Raw genomic sequence first — 20,214 nt, forward strand, 5'->3', positions numbered from 1 at the left:
ACACCTTCAACATTTCTCATATTATATCACAGTTTATTCGCTATAGTTTAAAAACGGTAATAAAATATGAGAAGAACTCAGTTAAACTGCGTCAGAACAAACTGATCTTGATAATGAAAGAAATACGAAACATCAAATGCATGAAAGTAGAATAAACAGAAGGGAATCATGATGAATCATATGCTGCATGCACCAAAGTGTTAGTAGACTGATTTGTTCTGGAGGTTCATGTACTCTCCGCCTCCTCTGAAGGGTGTCCACACACACACAGAGAGAGAGAGAGAGAGCTCCTCCTGTACGCAGGCAGACAGACAGGTGTCTTCTTCACAGCGAACCATGTCCTCGTCAAGAAACTCCTCAAACTTCACCCACACCAACAGGTTCGCGCAGCCTCCGTGGCGCGTGGCGCTCTGGTCTCTCGCGTTCGCGCTGGTTCTGCTGGTGGCCGTCACTGGGAACCTGATCGTTATCTGGATCATCGTGGCGCACAAGAGGATGAGGACCGTCACCAACTACTTTCTGCTCAACCTCGCGGCGTCTGACGTGTGCGTGGCCGCGCTCAACGCGCTGGTCAACTTCGTGTACGGAGCGCACGGAGACTGGTACTTCAGCAGCGCGTTCTGCCGCTTCCAGAACTTCTATCCGGTGACCGCCGTGTTCACCAGCATCTACTCCATGAGCGCCATCGCCTTAGACAGGTACACACACTCTCATACTCACACACACACAAATTACACACAGACACACACTCACACTCTCTCACACACACACTCACTCTCACACACACACACACACAGAGAGACACTCTCTCTCTCTCTCTCTCTCTCTCTCTCTCTCTCTCTCACACACACACACACACACACACACAAATTACACACAGACTCACACACAGAGACACACACTCTCTCTCTCTCTGGTTCTCTCTCACACACAAACACACACACACACACAAATTACACACAGACACACACTCACACACACACTCACTCACACACAGAGACACACACACACTCTCTCTCACACACACACACACACACACACAAATTACACACAGACACACACTCACACTCTCTCACACACACACACACACTCACACACAGAGAGAGAGATTGATATTGGTTCAGTACTCATGAATATCTGCAGATACTGATGATGCCATTTAAAGTTCATATGGCTCAATTTGTTCCAGAAATAAATGCCTGCAGGGTTTGTGATAAATGTGACCTTTAGCTAATTCTCTGCAATAATAACCACAAAACTTTTTTCATAAGTGAATTAAAAGAAACCATTTGAAATTTCCCAGCAAACATGGTTGTAGTTTTATCTGGAGTCACAACAGATTCATCACATCCCACCAGTGCTGGGGAGTAACTAGTTACACGTAACAGGATTATGTCATTTAATTGCAAAATAAATATAACTATAACCTATTACAGTCACTGCGGATTTTTTTTTTTATTAATTTACCGTTACTTATGAAAATGTTAATGATTTCAAAGGGGGTTACATCTGAATATTTTCTGTATAATTCTAGGAAATGTTGAATAATGTTAATTTGTTGCTTTGATGTGCATGATGCCTTCTGCTATTTAAAGGCTATTTAGTAAAGCGATTCTATACTCATGCTTGTGATTGGTTCTCGTTTGAATTTGCAGCACATCACATCTGCCAATCACATCAATCCAGACTGCCGCTAAAAGCTTTAGGGCTACAAACTGTCTAAGAGTTGCCACCACGGCGAGTGCTAAAAATGTGTCCTAGTGTTTTAAAAGGGCATTCCATTGCTGTGCTTTGACATTAAATTATTGTAATATTAATTCACATGATAAAGGATTTTGAAAGTCTGACAATAATCAGTGTTGAGTTCTACTGTAAGGTTAACGCTGCCTGCTTTACAGTTTTTTCCAGCTGCTTACACACTAAATCTTCACTTGTCACACAGTTTCTGAAAGCTGTCACTCAAACAGCAGAAGCACACACCAAATCTACAAAACCACACACTAATTCTCAGCCTTTGACTCAGTTTCAATTTCATACTACTCATTACATTTTAAATAAGATAACCTGTAATCTGTAACCTGTTACATTTGCAAAGTAACCTTCCCAACACTGCATCCCACAAACCTTGTATGAGTTTGAGGCGTTGCAGGAGCTGCTCCAGGAATCAGCAAACTAATGAACTACAGCAACACAGCTGCCAACAGAGCTTCTCCACTCCAGTCCTCAGAATGTCTGATGCGTGTCACTGTCCAGATGAGCTCAATCAGGTGTTTTCATCAAATGCATTCTGGGTCCCGAGGACTGGATGTAGCTCCCTCATTCAATAAAAGGATATACGACTCTCCGACTGGTGATTCCCACACTTTATTTGAATGCTCGTCACTGATGAATGCCGTAAGACATAGCACATCACTGTATCACTTTGTGCGAATCAACCGTAAGAGCTTGTACAAAAGAGAAAACACCAAATAAACAAACATCATTTATTCAAACATATTTAAATATAATACAAAATAACAAACAAATAATCTTACTATGGAGAAAACAGATCAAAACAACACAACAAAAATAAACAAGAAATCTAAGACTATACCTTGTTCTCCATTTAAATCAGGAGCTAAATCCTTTTGGACTCCTTGTAAACCGTGAACCTTTGAAATCGTGACCATGCGCGTCTAGCTTTCGTTCCGTACTGAAATGTTTGGCGCGGACTCGCATTATATCCGCTCACGCCAATGACCGTCAAAATAAAAGACTTCTGTTACCACAACACAAATAAACTTAAATAACAAAATATCAAAAATAAAAATCAACACCAAACTAAAAATTAAATAAAAATACAATTAAATCATTAACACTCCCACCAAATTATAAGTGCAAATTTCACACCAAATATACAGGTACGAATGATTTCCCTTTACAAACCCTTTTCTTCCCAACCCCCCTTTTTTTTTATTTTTTTTATTTTTTTAACACAATAGGACCTTAAATGGACAATTTCAAAGACCTATTCATGTAGACATTTTAAAATGACAACCTTACACCATCTCAAAGAGAAACAAAGAAAACTTTAATTTTTCTCCATTAATAAAACAAGTTTTTGCACTGGTCTTTCAATTATAGAGGTTTTAACAACACGCTTGCCTTTTGCATTAAGCTTTGAATCACCCAAAAACACCTTAGCCTTTCTCACAAGTCCATCGCCACTAGATATAATTTCCTGTATTCTACCTAGCTTCCATTCATTTCTAGGCAAATCCTCCTCTTTAACCATCACAATGTCATTGACTTGAAGATTTCTTTTAGATACATTCCACTTCTGCCGAGCAGCTATATTCGCGATATAATAAGATATTCCTATAAGATAATAAGATATTCCTATAAAAAAGATATTCCTTACGCCAACGATTCCAGAATTGCTCTGCTAAATACTGTACGTGTCTCCATCTTTTCCGTGCATACACATCTTCCTTAACAAATTTACCAGGTGGAGGCAAAGCATTAACGGACTTTAGCATGAGCAGATGGTTAGGAGTGACAGGTCTTAGACTTTTGGGATCATTCAAACAATCAACAGTTAGTGGTCTACTATTTACAATCGCCATTGCTTCGTAAAGAAAGGCTCTTAGAGACGAATCGTTTAATCTTCCTGGATGAAGTGCAAGAATAACATTTAGTATGGATTTCAGAGTTCTAATCTGACGTTCCCACACGCCACCAACATGACTTGCGTGAGGTGCATTCATAACAAATTCGCACTGTTTTTCCGATAGGAAGGCTGTTACTCTTTCCGTATCCATTTCTTTAAGCGCAGCTTTCAATTCATTTTTTGCTCCCACAAAATTACTTCCTTGATCAGATCTTAGTTGGCGAACAATGCCCCTTATGGCGATAAAACAACGCAGTGCATTTATGAAGGAATCTGTTGTCATATCATTAAGCATTTCAACATGCACAGCACGGGAGCAGAGACAAGTCAACAGAAGGCCATATCTTTTGCACATACTTCGTCCTGATTTAACAAAAAACGGGCCAAAACAATCCATACCGGTATACATAAATGGAGGCGATGGATCCACTCTCTCTGAGGGAAGATCAGCCATTTTCTGTTCCTCAACAGGTCTTCTGTGCTTTCTGCAAATTACACAACTTCTAATGTAAGATGTTACAATTCTATTAATTCCTGGGATCCAAAAACCATTCGATCTTATCTCATTTAGAGTGAATCCTTTTCCTTGATGCATAACTTTATCGTGAAAATGAGCGACAATCATTTGTGTAATCTGATGATTCTTTGGAACAATTATAGGATGCTTCACAGAGTCTGGATATATTGAACGACCAAGTCTTCCTCCCACCCTAATCACACCATCTTCATCCAAAAAAGGGTCAAGAGAATACAATGCACTGCGTGACGACACATTTCTTCCACCCTTTATTGCTTTCAACTCCTCTTTATAAGAACTTTCTTGCAGGCATTTGATTATGTAAAGCTCTGCCTTTTGTCTCTCTGGTACAGTACTGGAATGACAAGATTTGTCTTTGTTGACTCTCCTTAAAAGACGTGCTACAGCTCTGATTGCCTTTGACCATGAAGAAAATTGAGAGACGATCAACCAAGTTAAAATTTTCCGTACAATTTATGTTTAAAGTACAAAAGGTTTTCACTTCTGGATCTCCTAATAAAAGATCAGGAACAGGTTCAGCTGGTACAGGCATTTCCTTCTCCCACAGAAATTTTGGCCCAACAAACCAGTTTGAAGCAAGAAGCTCTCTTACGGTCAGACCCCTTGATGCATGATCAGCAGGATTTTCAGCTGTTGGAATATATTTCCACTGTTCAACAGTTGTACTGTGGCGTATTCTTTGCACTCTGTTTGAAACAAAAGCATGAAATCGACGTGCTTCGTTGCTTATATATCCCAGCACTACTTTAGAATCTGTCCAGAAGGTCTCTTCGATAACTGTATAATCCAATTCTTTCTTTAGGACACTGCTTACCTCAACAGAAACAACTGCAGCTGCTAGCTCCAATCTAGGGACCGTTGTGAGTTTAAGAGGTGCTACTCTTGACTTTGCCATCACTATAGCACAATGAACATCTCCTTCCTTATTCTTGAGTCTCAAATAAGAGCACTGACCGTATCCGTGAGTACTAGCATCGGAGAAATGATGCAATTCAACTTTAACTGGTTTCCCAAAGTTAAAAGGTGCATATGTGCGTGGTACATCTATTTTCTGCAGATTCTGCAAGTCTCGTTTCCATTGCTCCCACCTTAGATTTAGTCCATCCGATAAAGGATCGTCCCATCCACTGCCACACTTACACACTTCTTGCAATATTCTCTTTCCACTCAAGAGCACGGGTACTATAAGACCCAAAGGATCATAAACAGAAGCAACAGTGGATAATATGCCACGACGAGACGGTGGTTGATCTTTCAGCTAAACTTTAAACTTGAAGCAATCAGATTCTCTTTCCCATTGCATACCACGAGTTCTTTCCAAAGGCAATTCATCAAATGCAAGATCAAGACTTTTTACATTAGAGGTCTTTTCTGAAAGAGGAATACTATCCAACACAACTTTGTTATTAGAGACAAATTTGTGCAGCCGTAAGCCACCTATAGCACAGAGTTTTCGTGCCTCATTTGTAACCTTGATGGCTTGATCTACATCCTCCACACTGACAACTCCGTCATCAACATAGAAATTCTTGAGCACAAACTGTGAACCTAGTGGATACAACTCACTGTTTTCCGTTGCAAGATGTTTTAATCCATAGTTCGCACACCCTGAGGATGAGGCGGCACCAAATAAATGAACTTTCATGCGGAACTCATGAATTGGTTGGTTAATGTTTCCATCTTTCCACCAAAGGAATCGCAAAAAGTCTCTGTCAGACTCGTCTACATGAAACTGATGATACATTTTCTCTATGTCACACATAAGTGCGATGGGATGTTGACGAAACCGAATTAAGATGCCATGCAAACTATTTATTAGATCAGGACCTTGAAGTAAGTGATCATTTAAAGAGAAACCTTCATACCTTGCAGAACAATCGAAGACTACACGCAGTTTGTCTACCTTCTTCGGATGAAAAACACCATGATGAGGTAAGTACCATGTTTCTCCTTCTTTGCCATCATTGTGCACTTCCTCAGCATCTCCTCTCTGAAAGATTTCAGTCACAAATTCACTGTAACGTTTCTTATACGATTCGTCCTTTGCCATCTTTCTTTTAAGATGATCAAGCCTAACCATAGCATATCGTTTATTGTTTGGCAAATTGGGTCTTACTTTGAAAGGAAGTGGCATTTGGTAATGCCCACGATCATTCCTCTGTATACCTTGCTTCATCTTTTCAAGAAAAAGAATGTCATCCTGAGATACTCTTGTAATCTCTTCTTCGGTATCTTTGAAATCACTCTCAAGGATCCGTATTATATTGGCTGGTGTGATAGAAGGAAGTTCCTTAAGCACAGTACAGTGGCACAATCTACTGACTTCAAACAAATCAGAATGTGAAGAACAACCCACTATACTCCATCCCAGATCTGTCCGAATGGCATAGGGCTCAGTGTCTGCTCCTAATATCACTTCTCTGGGAGCCATCGATCTTGAACAATTGTAGCCGATTAATAGACTAACATCACAATCCTGTAATGGAGGTACTTCATCTGCGATGACTGCGAGATGATTCCAGTTTTTAGCAACGTTACAAGTAGGAATATGATTACGATTAGCTGGTATACAATCTTTGGTGTAAGTAGGGGGCAAATCAATATAATTTCTGGACTGATATGCTCTCACCTGAAGTCCTGTTACCCTCTCACTCTGAAACACTGCATCTTTTCCAAGCATAGTTGTAAGCTTCAGTTTTACTGGGAACGTTGTTGCTTGTAAAGCATCACACACGCCTTTATCAATGAACGTGGTATCACTCTGAGAATCTAATAATGCATATACCAATCTTTCACAGTTTGGATTTTGCTTTGCAGACACCCAGACAGGAACAATCATTGAAGTATACGCATTGTGCTCTTCTCCAGCTACATTTAAAGCCACTGCATTCATTGCACAATCAGAATCACTTTGGGTTTGAACTGCAGTAGATGAAGTCTTTACCATTTTCACAAAATTGTCATCATGCAAACTAGTTGGTTGCTTCCTTTTACAGGTATTACAAGTGAGACGATAGCGACACTCCTTTACACTGTGACCAGACTTCAGACATCCATAACAAAGCCTCTTCTCTTGGATGTATTTCCGTCGCTCTTCCAACAATTTACTGAGAAAATTGGAACAATTATTAAGTTGATGATTGTTTTTCTGACAGAACATACATGGAGCTTTGTTCACAGACATGACCACATCTTGACGCTCCATGCTTGACTGAGTAGTAAGAACCCGAATTTTACTTCTCTTAGTCTCTTTTGGATTTATTTTCTCAACAGCAAGTTCCGAGTTACGAAGAGCATGAAAGGAGGTGATTGGATTGCAGGCAATCTCTGCTTCAGTTGACACAAACATAGCAAATTCTTTAAAAGTAGGATATTCATGATTATCAGTGAGAGACTGTGTAACTTTACGATTCCATCTGCTAATTGCCCAATCAGGTAATTTTTGCACAAGTTTTTGATTCTCTTGATAGTCATTTAAAATTTGGAGACCTTTAACGTGAGGCAGGGCACCCTGGCACGCATTCAGAAAATCAGAGAAAGCTTGAAATCCCATGGCATCCTTTGGATGAACTTTAGGCCAATTTGATAACCTCTCTCTAAACGCCTTTTGGATGACAAATGGTTGGCCATAACGATCATTTAACTTACACCAAGAATCTTGATAGGCCTCATCATCTGTTCTGAAGAAAGTGCCTTCCAAGGCTTTTCTGGCAGAACCACTCACATATTTCTTGAGATAAAACATCTTGTCAGCAGAAGAAAGATTTTTTTTATCAATAAGTGCCATGAAGGATTGTTTAAACTCAATAAAATTAATGGGGTCACCTGTAAAGACGGGAGGCTCTGGGACCGGTAATTTATTCATGGCCATACCATCTTGAAGTGCTTGAACAAGAACAGATATATCCGTAGTTGGTGTTTTAACTAATCTTTTGGTGGTTTCATGATGCACATTTTGATAAATTCCTTGTTTCTCTTCCACATTTTCTCGAGAGAATTCTGATTCTTCCGTACTACTACAATCTTCAGAAAAACTAGCCTTTTCTTTCTCAACCTCTTGACTGTAAACTTCCAATTTGGCTTGAGCTTCTTTCAGATCTTTTTGCACTTGAATTCGCTGTAATTCTTTTAACTCAACTTCAAGAACCTTTTTATGCTGTTCTTCTAGCTGCTTTATTTTTTCTTTTTGCTTTGACTCTTCCATTAAAACGTTATATGCAGCTTGCTTGGCTGCTACTTCTGCTGCAGCATCTACACGTTTGGCTTCTAAATTTAACACAACAGAGCGACGACTAGAATTACTAGCTTCCTGACTAACTTGTGAAACTGTTGAACCAAAAATTGAACGAGCATATTGACGATCTAATAAAGTACGAAGACGGCTTCTCTCTCTTTCAACATTAAAATCTCCATCTACACCTGTTATTCTTTCATTGATGATTTTAATGATGTCAGTTGTAACTGCTTCACATGCATCCATTTTTCTTCTCATCTCAACAGCAGGTAAAACTCGCTGCCTAAATTCATCATACGCACCCAAGACCTTATTTTTAGCTGCCTCCAAAGTATCAATTAAAATAGCCAACCGAGTTTCCAATGCATCTGATTTAAGTTGCTCACGTGCACTACGAGCTTCCATTTTCCATTGGTCATATAAAAATACAATCTTTTTCTCTCTCTTTAGCTGCTCTTCTTGCTTATAGGCTAACATTTTTTCAGTAGGAACAGGTGCACGTTTTGAACGGCGTATATTTGCACTTTGAGTTTCTACATGTTGGCTGTCAACTTGCCTATTTACCTCTGAGCCAGTGTCTGATTTTGACATTCTCTTATATTTGTAATTCACCAGTTACACCATTCACAATCAAGTTAATTTGACAACAAACACTTAGCAAATTCACTTTAACCACAAATTATAAAACATTAACCCTTAAATGCAAAACTGATTAATTGGATACACTTTAGTCCATTAACAGGTGAACTGCATATGCAGCAATGTCCATTACCTTTAAATCGCGCACGATAAACGAGAGAAGATTTGTCCCTTCAGAATTAATTTCATTTCTTTAGCTTTGATACTCACTGCGATCCACCAAACCATTTGGAACAGTTCTCTTTCTTCGAGTAATCCATTAGATCGGTCCATTTGCTGCCGGTAGACTAATACAGCCATCCGCTGAGAGCTCACTTTAATCTTGGTCCGTTGAAAGAACAATCACGCTGTCCCCGATGAGCGCAAAGACACCAAAGTTCCTTCACCAACCATGACGTTCCTTGAAGCAGCACCGCGGATCGACGATGGCAAGCTCTTACTGTAGCTCCCTGATTCAATAAAAGGATATACGACTCTCCGACTGGTGATTCCCACACTTTATTTGAATGCTCGTCACTGATATGATCACCGTTGAATGCCGTAAGACATAGCACATCACTGTATCACTTTGTGCGAATCAACCGTAAGAGCTTGTACAAAAGAGAAAACACCAAATAAACAAACATCACTTATTCAAACATATTTAAATATAATACAAAATAACAAACAAGTAATCTTACTATGAAGAAAACAGATCAAAACAACACAACAAAAATAAACGGGTAACAAGAAATCTAAGACTATACCTTGTTTTCCATTTAAATCAGGAGCTAAATCCTTTTGGACTCCTTGTAAACCGTGAACCTTTGAAATCGTGACCATGCGCGTCTAGCTTTCGTTCCGTACTGAAATGTTTGGCGCGGACTCGCATTATATCCGCTCACGCCAATGACCGTCAAAATAAAAGACTTCTGTTACCACAACACAAATAAACTTAAATAACAAAATATCAAAAATAAAAATCAACACCAAACTAAAAATTATGAACACTTGGACAAAATTAAATAAAAATACAATTAAATCATTAACACTGGAGTTGAGAACAAATTAAATTGTGTATCTGTTCAAGTGCTTTATACTAAACATTAGTGCATGTCTGCAGTCTGCACGTTTGTTAAGATATTGATTATATGTTGATGCATTTGTTCTTTGTGTCGTCGTCTTCTCTCATTTACAGAAGGCTGTTTCCAAAAACATGTTTGAGCGTAATGCGTATTTCAAAAGACTGCCCGGAGTCAGCTAACGGCCACTGTTGTGCATTTTCACGAAACTTTATAATTTGCACATGTTTTAAGCCTTGCCAATTTAAACATTCAAGTGGTTTTAAATCATTCAAGCACAACAAGACACAAAAGAACATTCAGTGCTCGAGTGCAGCGTTCTTTGCTTTTTAAGGCTTTGAGGGAAAACAATGTATAGAATTGATTGCATATTCAGGGGTGAACTAAAGGGGCTGAATGTTTTTATTACTATGCCCTGTATGCATCATCACTAAATTTTCATGCAGAGTGAAATCATTTCTAGAACTGCGTAATTGCTTTCTGCACATTCAACAGTGTCTGCTTACGTACTTGTTCTGTATATATTGTTTGATGGGAAATAAACCTAAAAGCTGAAGATTTTTTTGTGGTGTCTTCAGTAATATACACAATAAATATAAACTGAAATGACAGGCACTGATTAACGTCATTATATATCTCTATACATAAAGAGACATTTAAACTGATGGGAGGACAAAATTGTCAGATTTTGTAAATTGGCTTGCGCTTGTCTAGAATTTAAATTTACAAAATGAGCCTAAAATTGAGAAATAAGCCTTTTTACTAAATGTAATGTTTAGTCAAATTGAAGTTAAAAAAAAAATGGTACATTTTCATGGTTCAGTACTGTTTTTTTATAAAGTTTAGTTTCAGCACTATATGTTCATTTTAAAAACTATCATCGGTTACCAACCAGTGAATTACAACCTAGTTATCATTATCAGTAAAATCCACTATTGGTTGCAGTGGAAAGATTCCATGGATATTAAAGGTTTTCATGGAACCATCGATGCCAATAAAGAACCTTTATTTTTTTTGTGCACCAATCCTTGTTACAGAAAAAAAAAAATTCTTACAGAAAATACAAATCATACGTACAGGTGAAATACATCCAGATCACTTCCTGTGTCATTTCCTCTTTGATCAGGTACATGGCGATCATCCACCCGATGAAGCCCCGCCTCTCATCAACGGCCACGAAAGGCGTGATTGTGTGTGTGTGGATTCTGGCTGCTTTTCTGGCGTTTCCACTCTGCTTTTATTCTGTAACCGAAGTGAGGCCTCACAGGACGGTCTGCTACGTGGCCTGGCCGCGGCGTGACGACGACGCCTTCATGTGAGAGACAGACAGCTATCATCTTCACTGAGTGTGACCCTCTGTTCCCTGTCACAGGCTGACTTGTGTGTGTGTGTTGAACAGATATCACGTGATCGTGGCGGTGCTGGTGTATCTCCTGCCACTGGCGCTCATGGCTGCCACCTACAGCAGGGTCGGGCTCACGCTGTGGGGCGGAATATTTCCAGGACACTCCTCAGGAAACTTACAGGATCACCTGCAGGCCAAGAGAAAGGTGCTCGTGCTCTTCTGCTGATCTTCTCATGTACACACATGCTCATTTGTTAATTTAGAACAGCAGATCTCAACAGGACGGCATAAATGTATTTAAATTAATAAATTATAGGCTACAGTTTGTGAACAATCTCTGGACAGCCTTTGTCAAACGAGCACAAGCACATGTTTTTCAGTGTTCTGGAGCTGAACTATGGCTTATACCAGGGGTGGGGAACGTTGATCCTGGAGGGCCACTCTCCTGCAGAGTTTAGCGCCAACCCTGAAAAAACCTGGAAAAAAAAACCTAACTGCATCCTGAAGACCTTGATTAGCTGGTTCAGGTGTGTTTGATTAGGGTTGGAGCTAAACTCTGCAGGGACACCGGCCCTCCAGGACCAACGTTCCCCACACCTGGCTTATACGATGCTCTGATCCAGAGATATTCCTCTCACCCTTTTCAATGGAAGTCTATGGGGTGATTGCTAGAGTGTGGCTAGACAGTCAGATATTTAAAGACACTTGGCAGTCTGAATCCAAAGAGCCCACCTGTTTATCTCTACGATGTTCTGATCCAGAGATATTCCTCTCATCGTTTTCAATGAAATTCTGTTTTTTTTTTTGATCGTCTGTTTTATGAAAACCATAAGTCAGATCAGTTAGTAAAGATAAAGCAACATGAGTCAGAACAATATGAAGGTCTGAACCAATTTTAGTACTTATTGCATTAAAACTGTAGGAGTGCTGTTTTTAGTGAAGAACATGCAATTTCTCAAAACTTCTGAAATCACACAAGAACTTTATTGTGATTGTACATGTATTATGTCATTGTACATAATGTATTATGGATGAATTTAATATACTATAATAGTCAACATTTCAAGTGGATCAAAAAAAGTTAATCAAAGTTGCTCTAAGACAAGAGCGCATTTTGGTTTAGGACAATGAAAGGTTTGATGAACGGTTTTGATCCACTTCAGATGTTGACTACTGTAATACACTTTCAGTTTCTGTTAATAAAATAAGGTTGACAATCACTAGTTTAGTGGATGCTTTTATCCAAAAAGGAACATCTGCAGTACGATCAGGTCTATTTTACTGACAAGAGGACAAATAGCACCCAAATCAGACTAATTTGGGTTAGTTTAGGTTAAGAGTAAAGGAAGATTTTTTCAGAGTCACTATGTCTGTTTACTGCTCTTGAGGGCTTTAATTGTGGTTTCATTCATTTTTTTTTTTTCTGATTGTCTTTAGTTTAATGCTGTTTAAACATAGTGTCCATTTGTTCTAGTCTTTTGTAGTTTTGTCTTGTCAGTAGCCAACTAAACTTTCCTACAGTTGTCAGTGGTTCAGCTGTTTTTGTCCAGCTAGTAACAGTGTAGCTCAATGTGTGACCTGTTTGTATGTAATATATCACTCATGCAGGCAGTGAACACACGCCTCTGTTCATTCATAGGTTTTGTGTAAATGAACTAGTTCCAAAAATGATTCAGTAGACTCTCTCTTGGTCTCTGTAGGTTAAATATGTAGCTGTTCCACACTATATTTTTGACTATGAATTAAGCTTGCTAGTTGTATTTAAATTTCAGTGAAGCTGCTGCTTTGTAGTCAATATTATTTGTATAGTGCTTTTAACAATGCAAATTGTGTCAAAGCAGCTTTACATCGGCTTGATATAAAACTGGGTGGCTTTATATCAGCTTTACAGTATTTAGACGGGGAAATAGTTTGTCGAAATAGTGTCATTCTCCTCTGGCCAGACAAAATCAGCAGTTTAGTAGAGTAAATGACTTTATCTTGGGTAACTTGGTTTTGTATCTGCCTGCTTCTAAGTATTTTGTTGTAAACATAGCAGCCGCAGAAACACAAACATACGTCTGTGTTCTTAGTTTTATGGCTACGGTTGTGCTGATGTTTCTGTAGGTTGTGAAGATGATGGTGATCGTGGTGGTAACATTTGCTGTCTGTTGGCTTCCGTATCATTTGTATTTCATTGTAACGAGCTTCAACCAGAAGCTGAAGAGGTTCAAGTCGATCCAGCAGGTGTATCTGTCGGTGCTGTGGCTCTCCATGAGCTCCTCCATGTACAACCCCATCATCTACTGCTGCCTCAACAGCAGGTACCGCTCACACACAAACAGCGAACGCATACGTTTAACATCTGTGCATTTACATTCACAATTTATGATATGCTCTTCTCTAAAGTTCACTTTCGCAGCAAACTAACAAATCATTAACTCTTCCCTGCCATTGAGATAATTTTCCGGCTTTTCAGTGTTATATGGTAGGAGGCGCTATTGCGCATATTCTAAAAGAGTGTTGAACATCTGTGTCAAAACACAGCAACGAAGATGCAGAAACAAGTGATTGCATTCGCAAAAATAACACGATCATCAAACATTAAACAGCAAATAATTTAAAACCGCCTAAAGTTATTGAATGAAATGTCAACCCAGGAGGTGGTATTGAAGAAAATGCTAGCAGGGTAAGAGTTAACTTTTAACTCTCTTCCATCAACACTTCCAAAGCTTCAGTCCGAATCCACTTACTGGATAGACACATCATTCAATAACATTAGGCAGTTTTGATTTATATGCTGTTTAATGTTTGATGATTGTGTTTTTTCACACATGCATCTGCTTACATACGCAATCACTTGTTTCTGCTTCTTTGCTGTGTTTTGATCCAGACGTTCAATACTCTTTCAGAAGATGTGTAATAGCGTCTCCTACCGTACACCAGTGAAAACACGGAAAGATGGAAAATTACGTCAATGGCAAGGAAAGAGTTAACACTAAATCCTGAGGTAAATGTGAGGTAAATCAAGTGCTGTTCACCAGCTGTTTTAATGACATCTTCCTTCAGCTAAATCACTGTTTAGAATTATTGAGAGTTGATGCATTTCAGTAAGTTCAGCCTCATCTTTCAATATTTATTTCATTTTATTACTAGTAGCAAAGATTGAACTGAGATGGCTACACCGATCTGTCATTCACATTAAAGAGCACCAAAACAGCATTTATCGTTTGAATTTTGTGCTACAATTGTCACAAAAATGCAGAGACCTTTTCCCCCACAAATGGCTCATTGTGACTCACACATACTTCTGCAAATAATTTGGCATGTCATAAAGCAAATGATAATAACATGACATATTGCACAGGCATATGAGCTGAGCACTCACCCAGCTAACAGAGAACGTTCTCACAACTTTCACAATATAATAAATGTCAGGAATATATAAATGTCAGGAAAAACGTTCTTAAAGTAATGTTATAGAACATTCTGTAACATTAACAACAACAAAAAAAGTTAGCAGAATATTGTGAGAAATGTTTTGTAACCTTTAAATGACATTATACTGGACATGTCAACGTTTTAGAAACATTTCAAAACAATGTTCCCAGAACGTTTTTTTAGCACTACTTGAACCGTTAAAGACAATTTGGTGGTTCATTGACATCACACTGGCTAGGTTTACATGCACCATTTTTAGAAAGTTGAGAGAACTCAAAAGTTTAAAGGGGTCATCGGATGCAAAATTCACTTTACATGTTCACACTTTACTTTATTCAGTTTACACTTTACAATATTCACTTTACAACATAAATGTGTGTGCACATCCACCCTATAATGATACAAATCCACCCAGTGCTTTTTAAAATAATCCCTATTCTAAAATTCCCTTTCTCAAATCAGGCTGTTCTAAGATTCCTATCAAAATGACGTAGTTCTGTACAGGCCCCGCCCACGATAGTTGTTTGACAAGACCGTCTTACCTTAGACCCGCCCCCCTGAGTGAGCTGAGAGCTGTCCGCCTTCGGTGCAGGGGAAGACAAGATGATTAAGCGATTGAGGTGTTTAGTTGTTGGATGTAATAATGAATATAGCAGTCATCGTTAATTCTGGATATCTGAGCCGCTGAAGACACAGGATTGACGTTACTTTCACTTTGAAGTGAATGCGCCGATCCCGATCTACATAAATGCGTCTATGTTTGCACGAATCATTCGTGATCCAGCTTTATCTACAGAAGAAGGGAGTATAAGGGTTTTTATGAATCTTTGCAATTTCCTAATAATGTGCTAGTTAGCCAGTTTCGCGGCTGAAGTTTAAAGTCTGCTCATCACCCCACGGAAGAGAGGGGCAGGGTCAGCAGAGCTCATTAGCATTTAAAGCAACATGGACTAGAATGGCTTGATGAAAACAGAGCTGTTTTTTACAGGTTAAAAAAGGTGGTTTTTACACTACCATTGAGAAATTTTAACCAAAGAATGTTATAAATTAAGGTGTTTACATGAAGGCTTTTCAGTCTGATTTGAGCCGTTGTTGTGCTGAATTCTGACCCCCGCCAGATTATTACCCCCCTAGTATTGGTAGGTTTAGGGTTAGGTGTTGGGGAGAGGTTAGGATTAGGCAATCAGGTAGCGATTTCAACGAGGGGGGTAATAATTTGGCAGGGAGTCAAAATGGGCACAACACCGTCAATCCGATTACAAACGGATTATTTGGTTGCATGTAAACATAGCCACGGTGCAGTAGCAGTTTTTATTATATACCGAGTTTCTCTCTCTCGCTTGCGCTTCTTCCGCAGGTTTCGTGCGGGCTTCAAGCGTGTGTTTCGCTGCTGTCCCTTCATTCATGTGTCGGACAGTGATGAGCTGGAGCTCCAGACCACCCGCTTTCAGCAGCAGCGGCAGAGCAGCCTGTTCACGGTCACGCGTGTGGAGTCCTGCCCCGACGCTCACGCTAATCCGGCAAGACGCAAGAGCTCCAGCACCAGCCGCTGCAGCCAGTCTCGGCCCTCCGCCCGGCCCTCGCTCAACGGGCTTTCCACGGCTGAGAGAATGCCAGCGTCACCTTCACCTTCATCAGCTCCAATAGCTCCACACACACCTGTGTGACCCTGGAGCACAAAACCAGTCATGAGGGTCCATTTTTTGAAATTGAGATTCATGCATCCTCTGAACACTGAATAAATAAGCTTTCCATTGATGTATGGTTTGTTAGGGTAGAACAATATTTGTCCTACAAAATGTACCTGTGCTACTTATGACTGGTGTTGTGCTCCAGGGTCACATATGACACTGAACACTCAGAGGACACACACCGCCTGTTGATGTTAGGGTTGTTAAACTTTATTTGATGGTCCCTTTTTAGACATTCTGTTGAATATAAGTAGCTTTGCAGCTGCATGTCAGCTAGCTCTCATTAGACTGCCAGGTGAGGGTTAGTAGAATAATTTGACATGTTCTTATAAAGCTTTAGAAGAATGTCATTTGAAATATAAAAGTGTTAGCAGATATTAAACAGGCAGTCTTCTAAAGGGTGCTTTCGCACTGCATAGTTCTATGGAGGAATTCAGTTCAGCACATAATACACATATTGTGAAAATATTCAGAATATTTAGTTTAACAAAATACTAATAAATCCATGAAAACATTGGAACTTAAGTCAGTTAAAAGAGAATGAACAAAACACAAATTACAGGTTTTATTGCATTTTACAAAATGTCCCAAATTTTCGGAAAACAGGGTTGCAGTTGCAAAGTTGCTTATGGTCAACAGATCATCTAACAGTGATCATCAAAGCAAAGTGTTACCGTGGGGTTAACGGGGTTAGGGTTGAGTTGTAACGGGCTGTAACGCTGTTACAGATTCAGAATCCAGTGGTGTAATATTCAGATGACAGCTGCTGCATCACATGTATTTCTTCGCTCATATTGAGCACACGCGTGTCCTCTCGCTCTCTAAAAGCTGTGTCCCAATTCAGAGGTGGCGTTTGACCGAATGCAGCGTTGTAACGCACCCTTCGTTTCCTGGGACATGAAGGATATTACAGAAGATGAAAATGCCAGATTATGCAAGTATTGGGTTTCAATTTAAATATTTAAGGTTACAAAGAACACTTAGTTTCTCCAAACACACAAATTTAAACACAGTTTAAATGTTGACGTATGTCTTACTGAGATGTAATCTATGCTTTATTATGTGTGTCAGTGGAGCGAGGTGAACGCATTTAGACAGCATGTGAACTCTGTTGAATGTAACATGTAAGAATGTAAAAAAGTCCAGCACAAATGTTACTGTCACTCGTCAGGGGCAGCTGTTACTGGTGACAAGAGTAGCCCTGTTAATTTAACGATGCTGAGTTCGACCTTCGTGCCCTTTGAAGGATGCAGCCTCTGAATTGGGACGCAGTGTGTGTCGCTGGTCGGGTTCACATGCTAAGATGCCATACAGATTAGACTTTTACGCGTCTGAATCACACGCTCCTGTTGCATGTCGTTTTTGTAGGTTTGTGCAGAAAAATCAGTGTCATCAGTGTCACCATAACCAGCAGTGTAATGATAATAAAGTGTTGTGCTTCACCTGTATATCATCTCTGTTGTTAATAACATTAGTCTTTTTAATTTGTGTGAGTGTGTGTGTGTAGATCTGTATCCACCAGCTGTCCAAAAGGTAAATATAAGAACAGTGTCTGTGTTGGGAGATTAGTGAGGGAACTGTGATTTTCTTCATCTTGATTCATTGATTGTTTGCTTCACTGGTTCTTTCATGTGTGTGTTGTGTGTCTCTGATCAGTCAAGTCAAGGCTATATTATTTGTATAGCGCTTTTAACAATGCAAAATGTGTCAAAGCAGCTTTACATCGGCTTGATATAAAGCTGGGTGGCTTTATATCAGCTTTACAGTATTTAGACGGGGAAAACGTTTGTTGAAATAGTATCATTCTCCTCTGGCAAGACAAAATCAGCTGTTTAAATCTAGGCTAAAGCAGAATCAGATTGTGCAAAGGACTCATCTGGTTCCTGTGGTCTTGTCCCGATGGCCGTCTTGGAGACAGGGTCTTCACTGGGGATCAGTCTCTGGGCTCATCTAGGTGTCCTGGCTGTAGAGGTCATCTCTAGGTGCTGATCCACCATCTGATCTGGATACAGTCTGGATCTGGGTGGCTACGGTGACCTCGGAATAAGAAAGAAACAGACTAATATTAGTGTAGATGCCATTCTTCTAACAATGTAACAAGTACATCAGGTGTTTTGGGAAGTGTTCCCGGTTCCGGTTGACCTAATTAATGCAGCCTAACAGAAATGCGATAGTGTATTATGTGTAAGCCAGGTTAAAGAGATGGGTCTTTAATCTGGATTTAAACTGACAGAGTGTGTCTGCTTCCCGAACAGTGTTAGGTTTGAGATAATTCAGGAAGATTATTTATAAAGTAGTCTTTTGTGGTAGAAGTGATGGTTCTACCATATTTGTAACAAGGAGTTGACATTACAGCTTTAGCTATATGGAATATACACAAAACTAGATAATGATCTGAGATATCATCGCTCTGCTACAATATTTCAACGCCACAAAGGGATCTAATATTCAATAAGCCAAGCTTTATCATTTGTTTATCTGTGTTATATCTTTTTTTATTTGTTGAACATCAATTAAATTGTTACTCTTACTCTGTATTTTTTAGTTCGGGGAACAGAGAAGAGAAGAGCGCCACCACCCCAGGAGGGATAAACACCATCTCTTTTCAACAGGTCAGGTCTGCTCCAAAAATTCTATTGAAAACAATTGTCTATGAAACCTATGTTATTCTGCGGGTACCACTTAGACATCTAGCCATTGAGTGACGACAGTCTGCTATGAATCTCATTGCCACGGTAAGCAGGGAGGGGGCCAGAGCATATTACAGTGTCTGACATCGTACTTGCAAGTTCACACACCTCTTTAACATTATTTTTAGTGATCTCTGACTGGTGAAGTCGAACATCATTAGTGCCGACGTGGATAACAATCTTACTGAATTTACTTTTAGCATTAGCCAGCACTTTTAAATTTGCCAAGATGTCAGGCGCTCTGGCTCCCGGTAAACAATGGACTATGGTGGCTGGTGTCTCTATTTTCACATTCCGTACAATAGAATCTCCTTTGATATTTTGATTGGAACGGAAGAGTGGTGTTTTGACCCGCGACTAGGCTGCCTCACAGTCACCCAGTTGCCCTGACGGGCTCAACCGGAACCGAACAATGTACAGGACTCCCTGAGCTAGTTGCATCCAAAGCAGTATCTACAGCCCTCACATTCTTACTGTCCTCAACTAAAGGTTGGATGCGTGTCTCTAATTCTAAAATCTTCTCTGTCAGCCTAACTATTTCCCTGCATTTATCACATATGACCTCAAGGTTAGACTATTGTAATGCTTTATTGGGTGGTTGTTCTGCACGCTTGATCAACAAATTACAGTTGGTCCAAAATGCAGCAGCTAGAGTCCTTACTCTTATCACATTATAGTCATCCACGTCTGCTGCGTTCTCAAAACTCTGGCCATTTGATAATACATAGAATATCAAAATCGACTGCGGGCGGCAGATCCTTTTCCTATTTAGCAGCCAAACTCTGGAACAATCTACCTAATACTGTTCGGGAGGCAGACTGTCAGCATACTTCCTCCTGTAGTTTGTCTCTGTGCCTCTAGAGGTCCCCTGTGTTCTCCTTTGCCTTAGTTCTTCTTCGTGTGGCCTTGTTAGTATTATCCAGCTCACCTGTGTCTTGTTTCCCCCA

At 39.7% G+C, this 20,214-nt stretch overlaps 1 protein-coding gene across 1 annotated transcript; it reads left to right on the forward strand.

Moving 5' to 3' along the window:
* Positions 1-336: 336 nt before the first annotated feature.
* On the forward strand, positions 337-18,018 carry LOC306860735 (neuromedin-K receptor-like; the record flags this gene model as incomplete). The annotated part of the gene is made up of 5 exons (XM_079402601.1): positions 337-698; positions 11,248-11,436; positions 11,521-11,671; positions 13,573-13,769; positions 16,244-18,018. The coding sequence occupies 5 exons, from the start codon at positions 337-339 to the stop codon at positions 16,551-16,553; spliced, it is 1,209 nt and encodes a 402-aa protein (XP_079258727.1). The 3' UTR covers positions 16,554-18,018.
* Positions 18,019-20,214: the final 2,196 nt, after the last annotated feature.

The sequence above is a fragment of the Barbus barbus genome, assembly GCF_936440315.1.
Source record: "Barbus barbus genome assembly, chromosome: 41".
Lineage (NCBI taxonomy): Eukaryota > Metazoa > Chordata > Actinopteri > Cypriniformes > Cyprinidae > Barbus > Barbus barbus.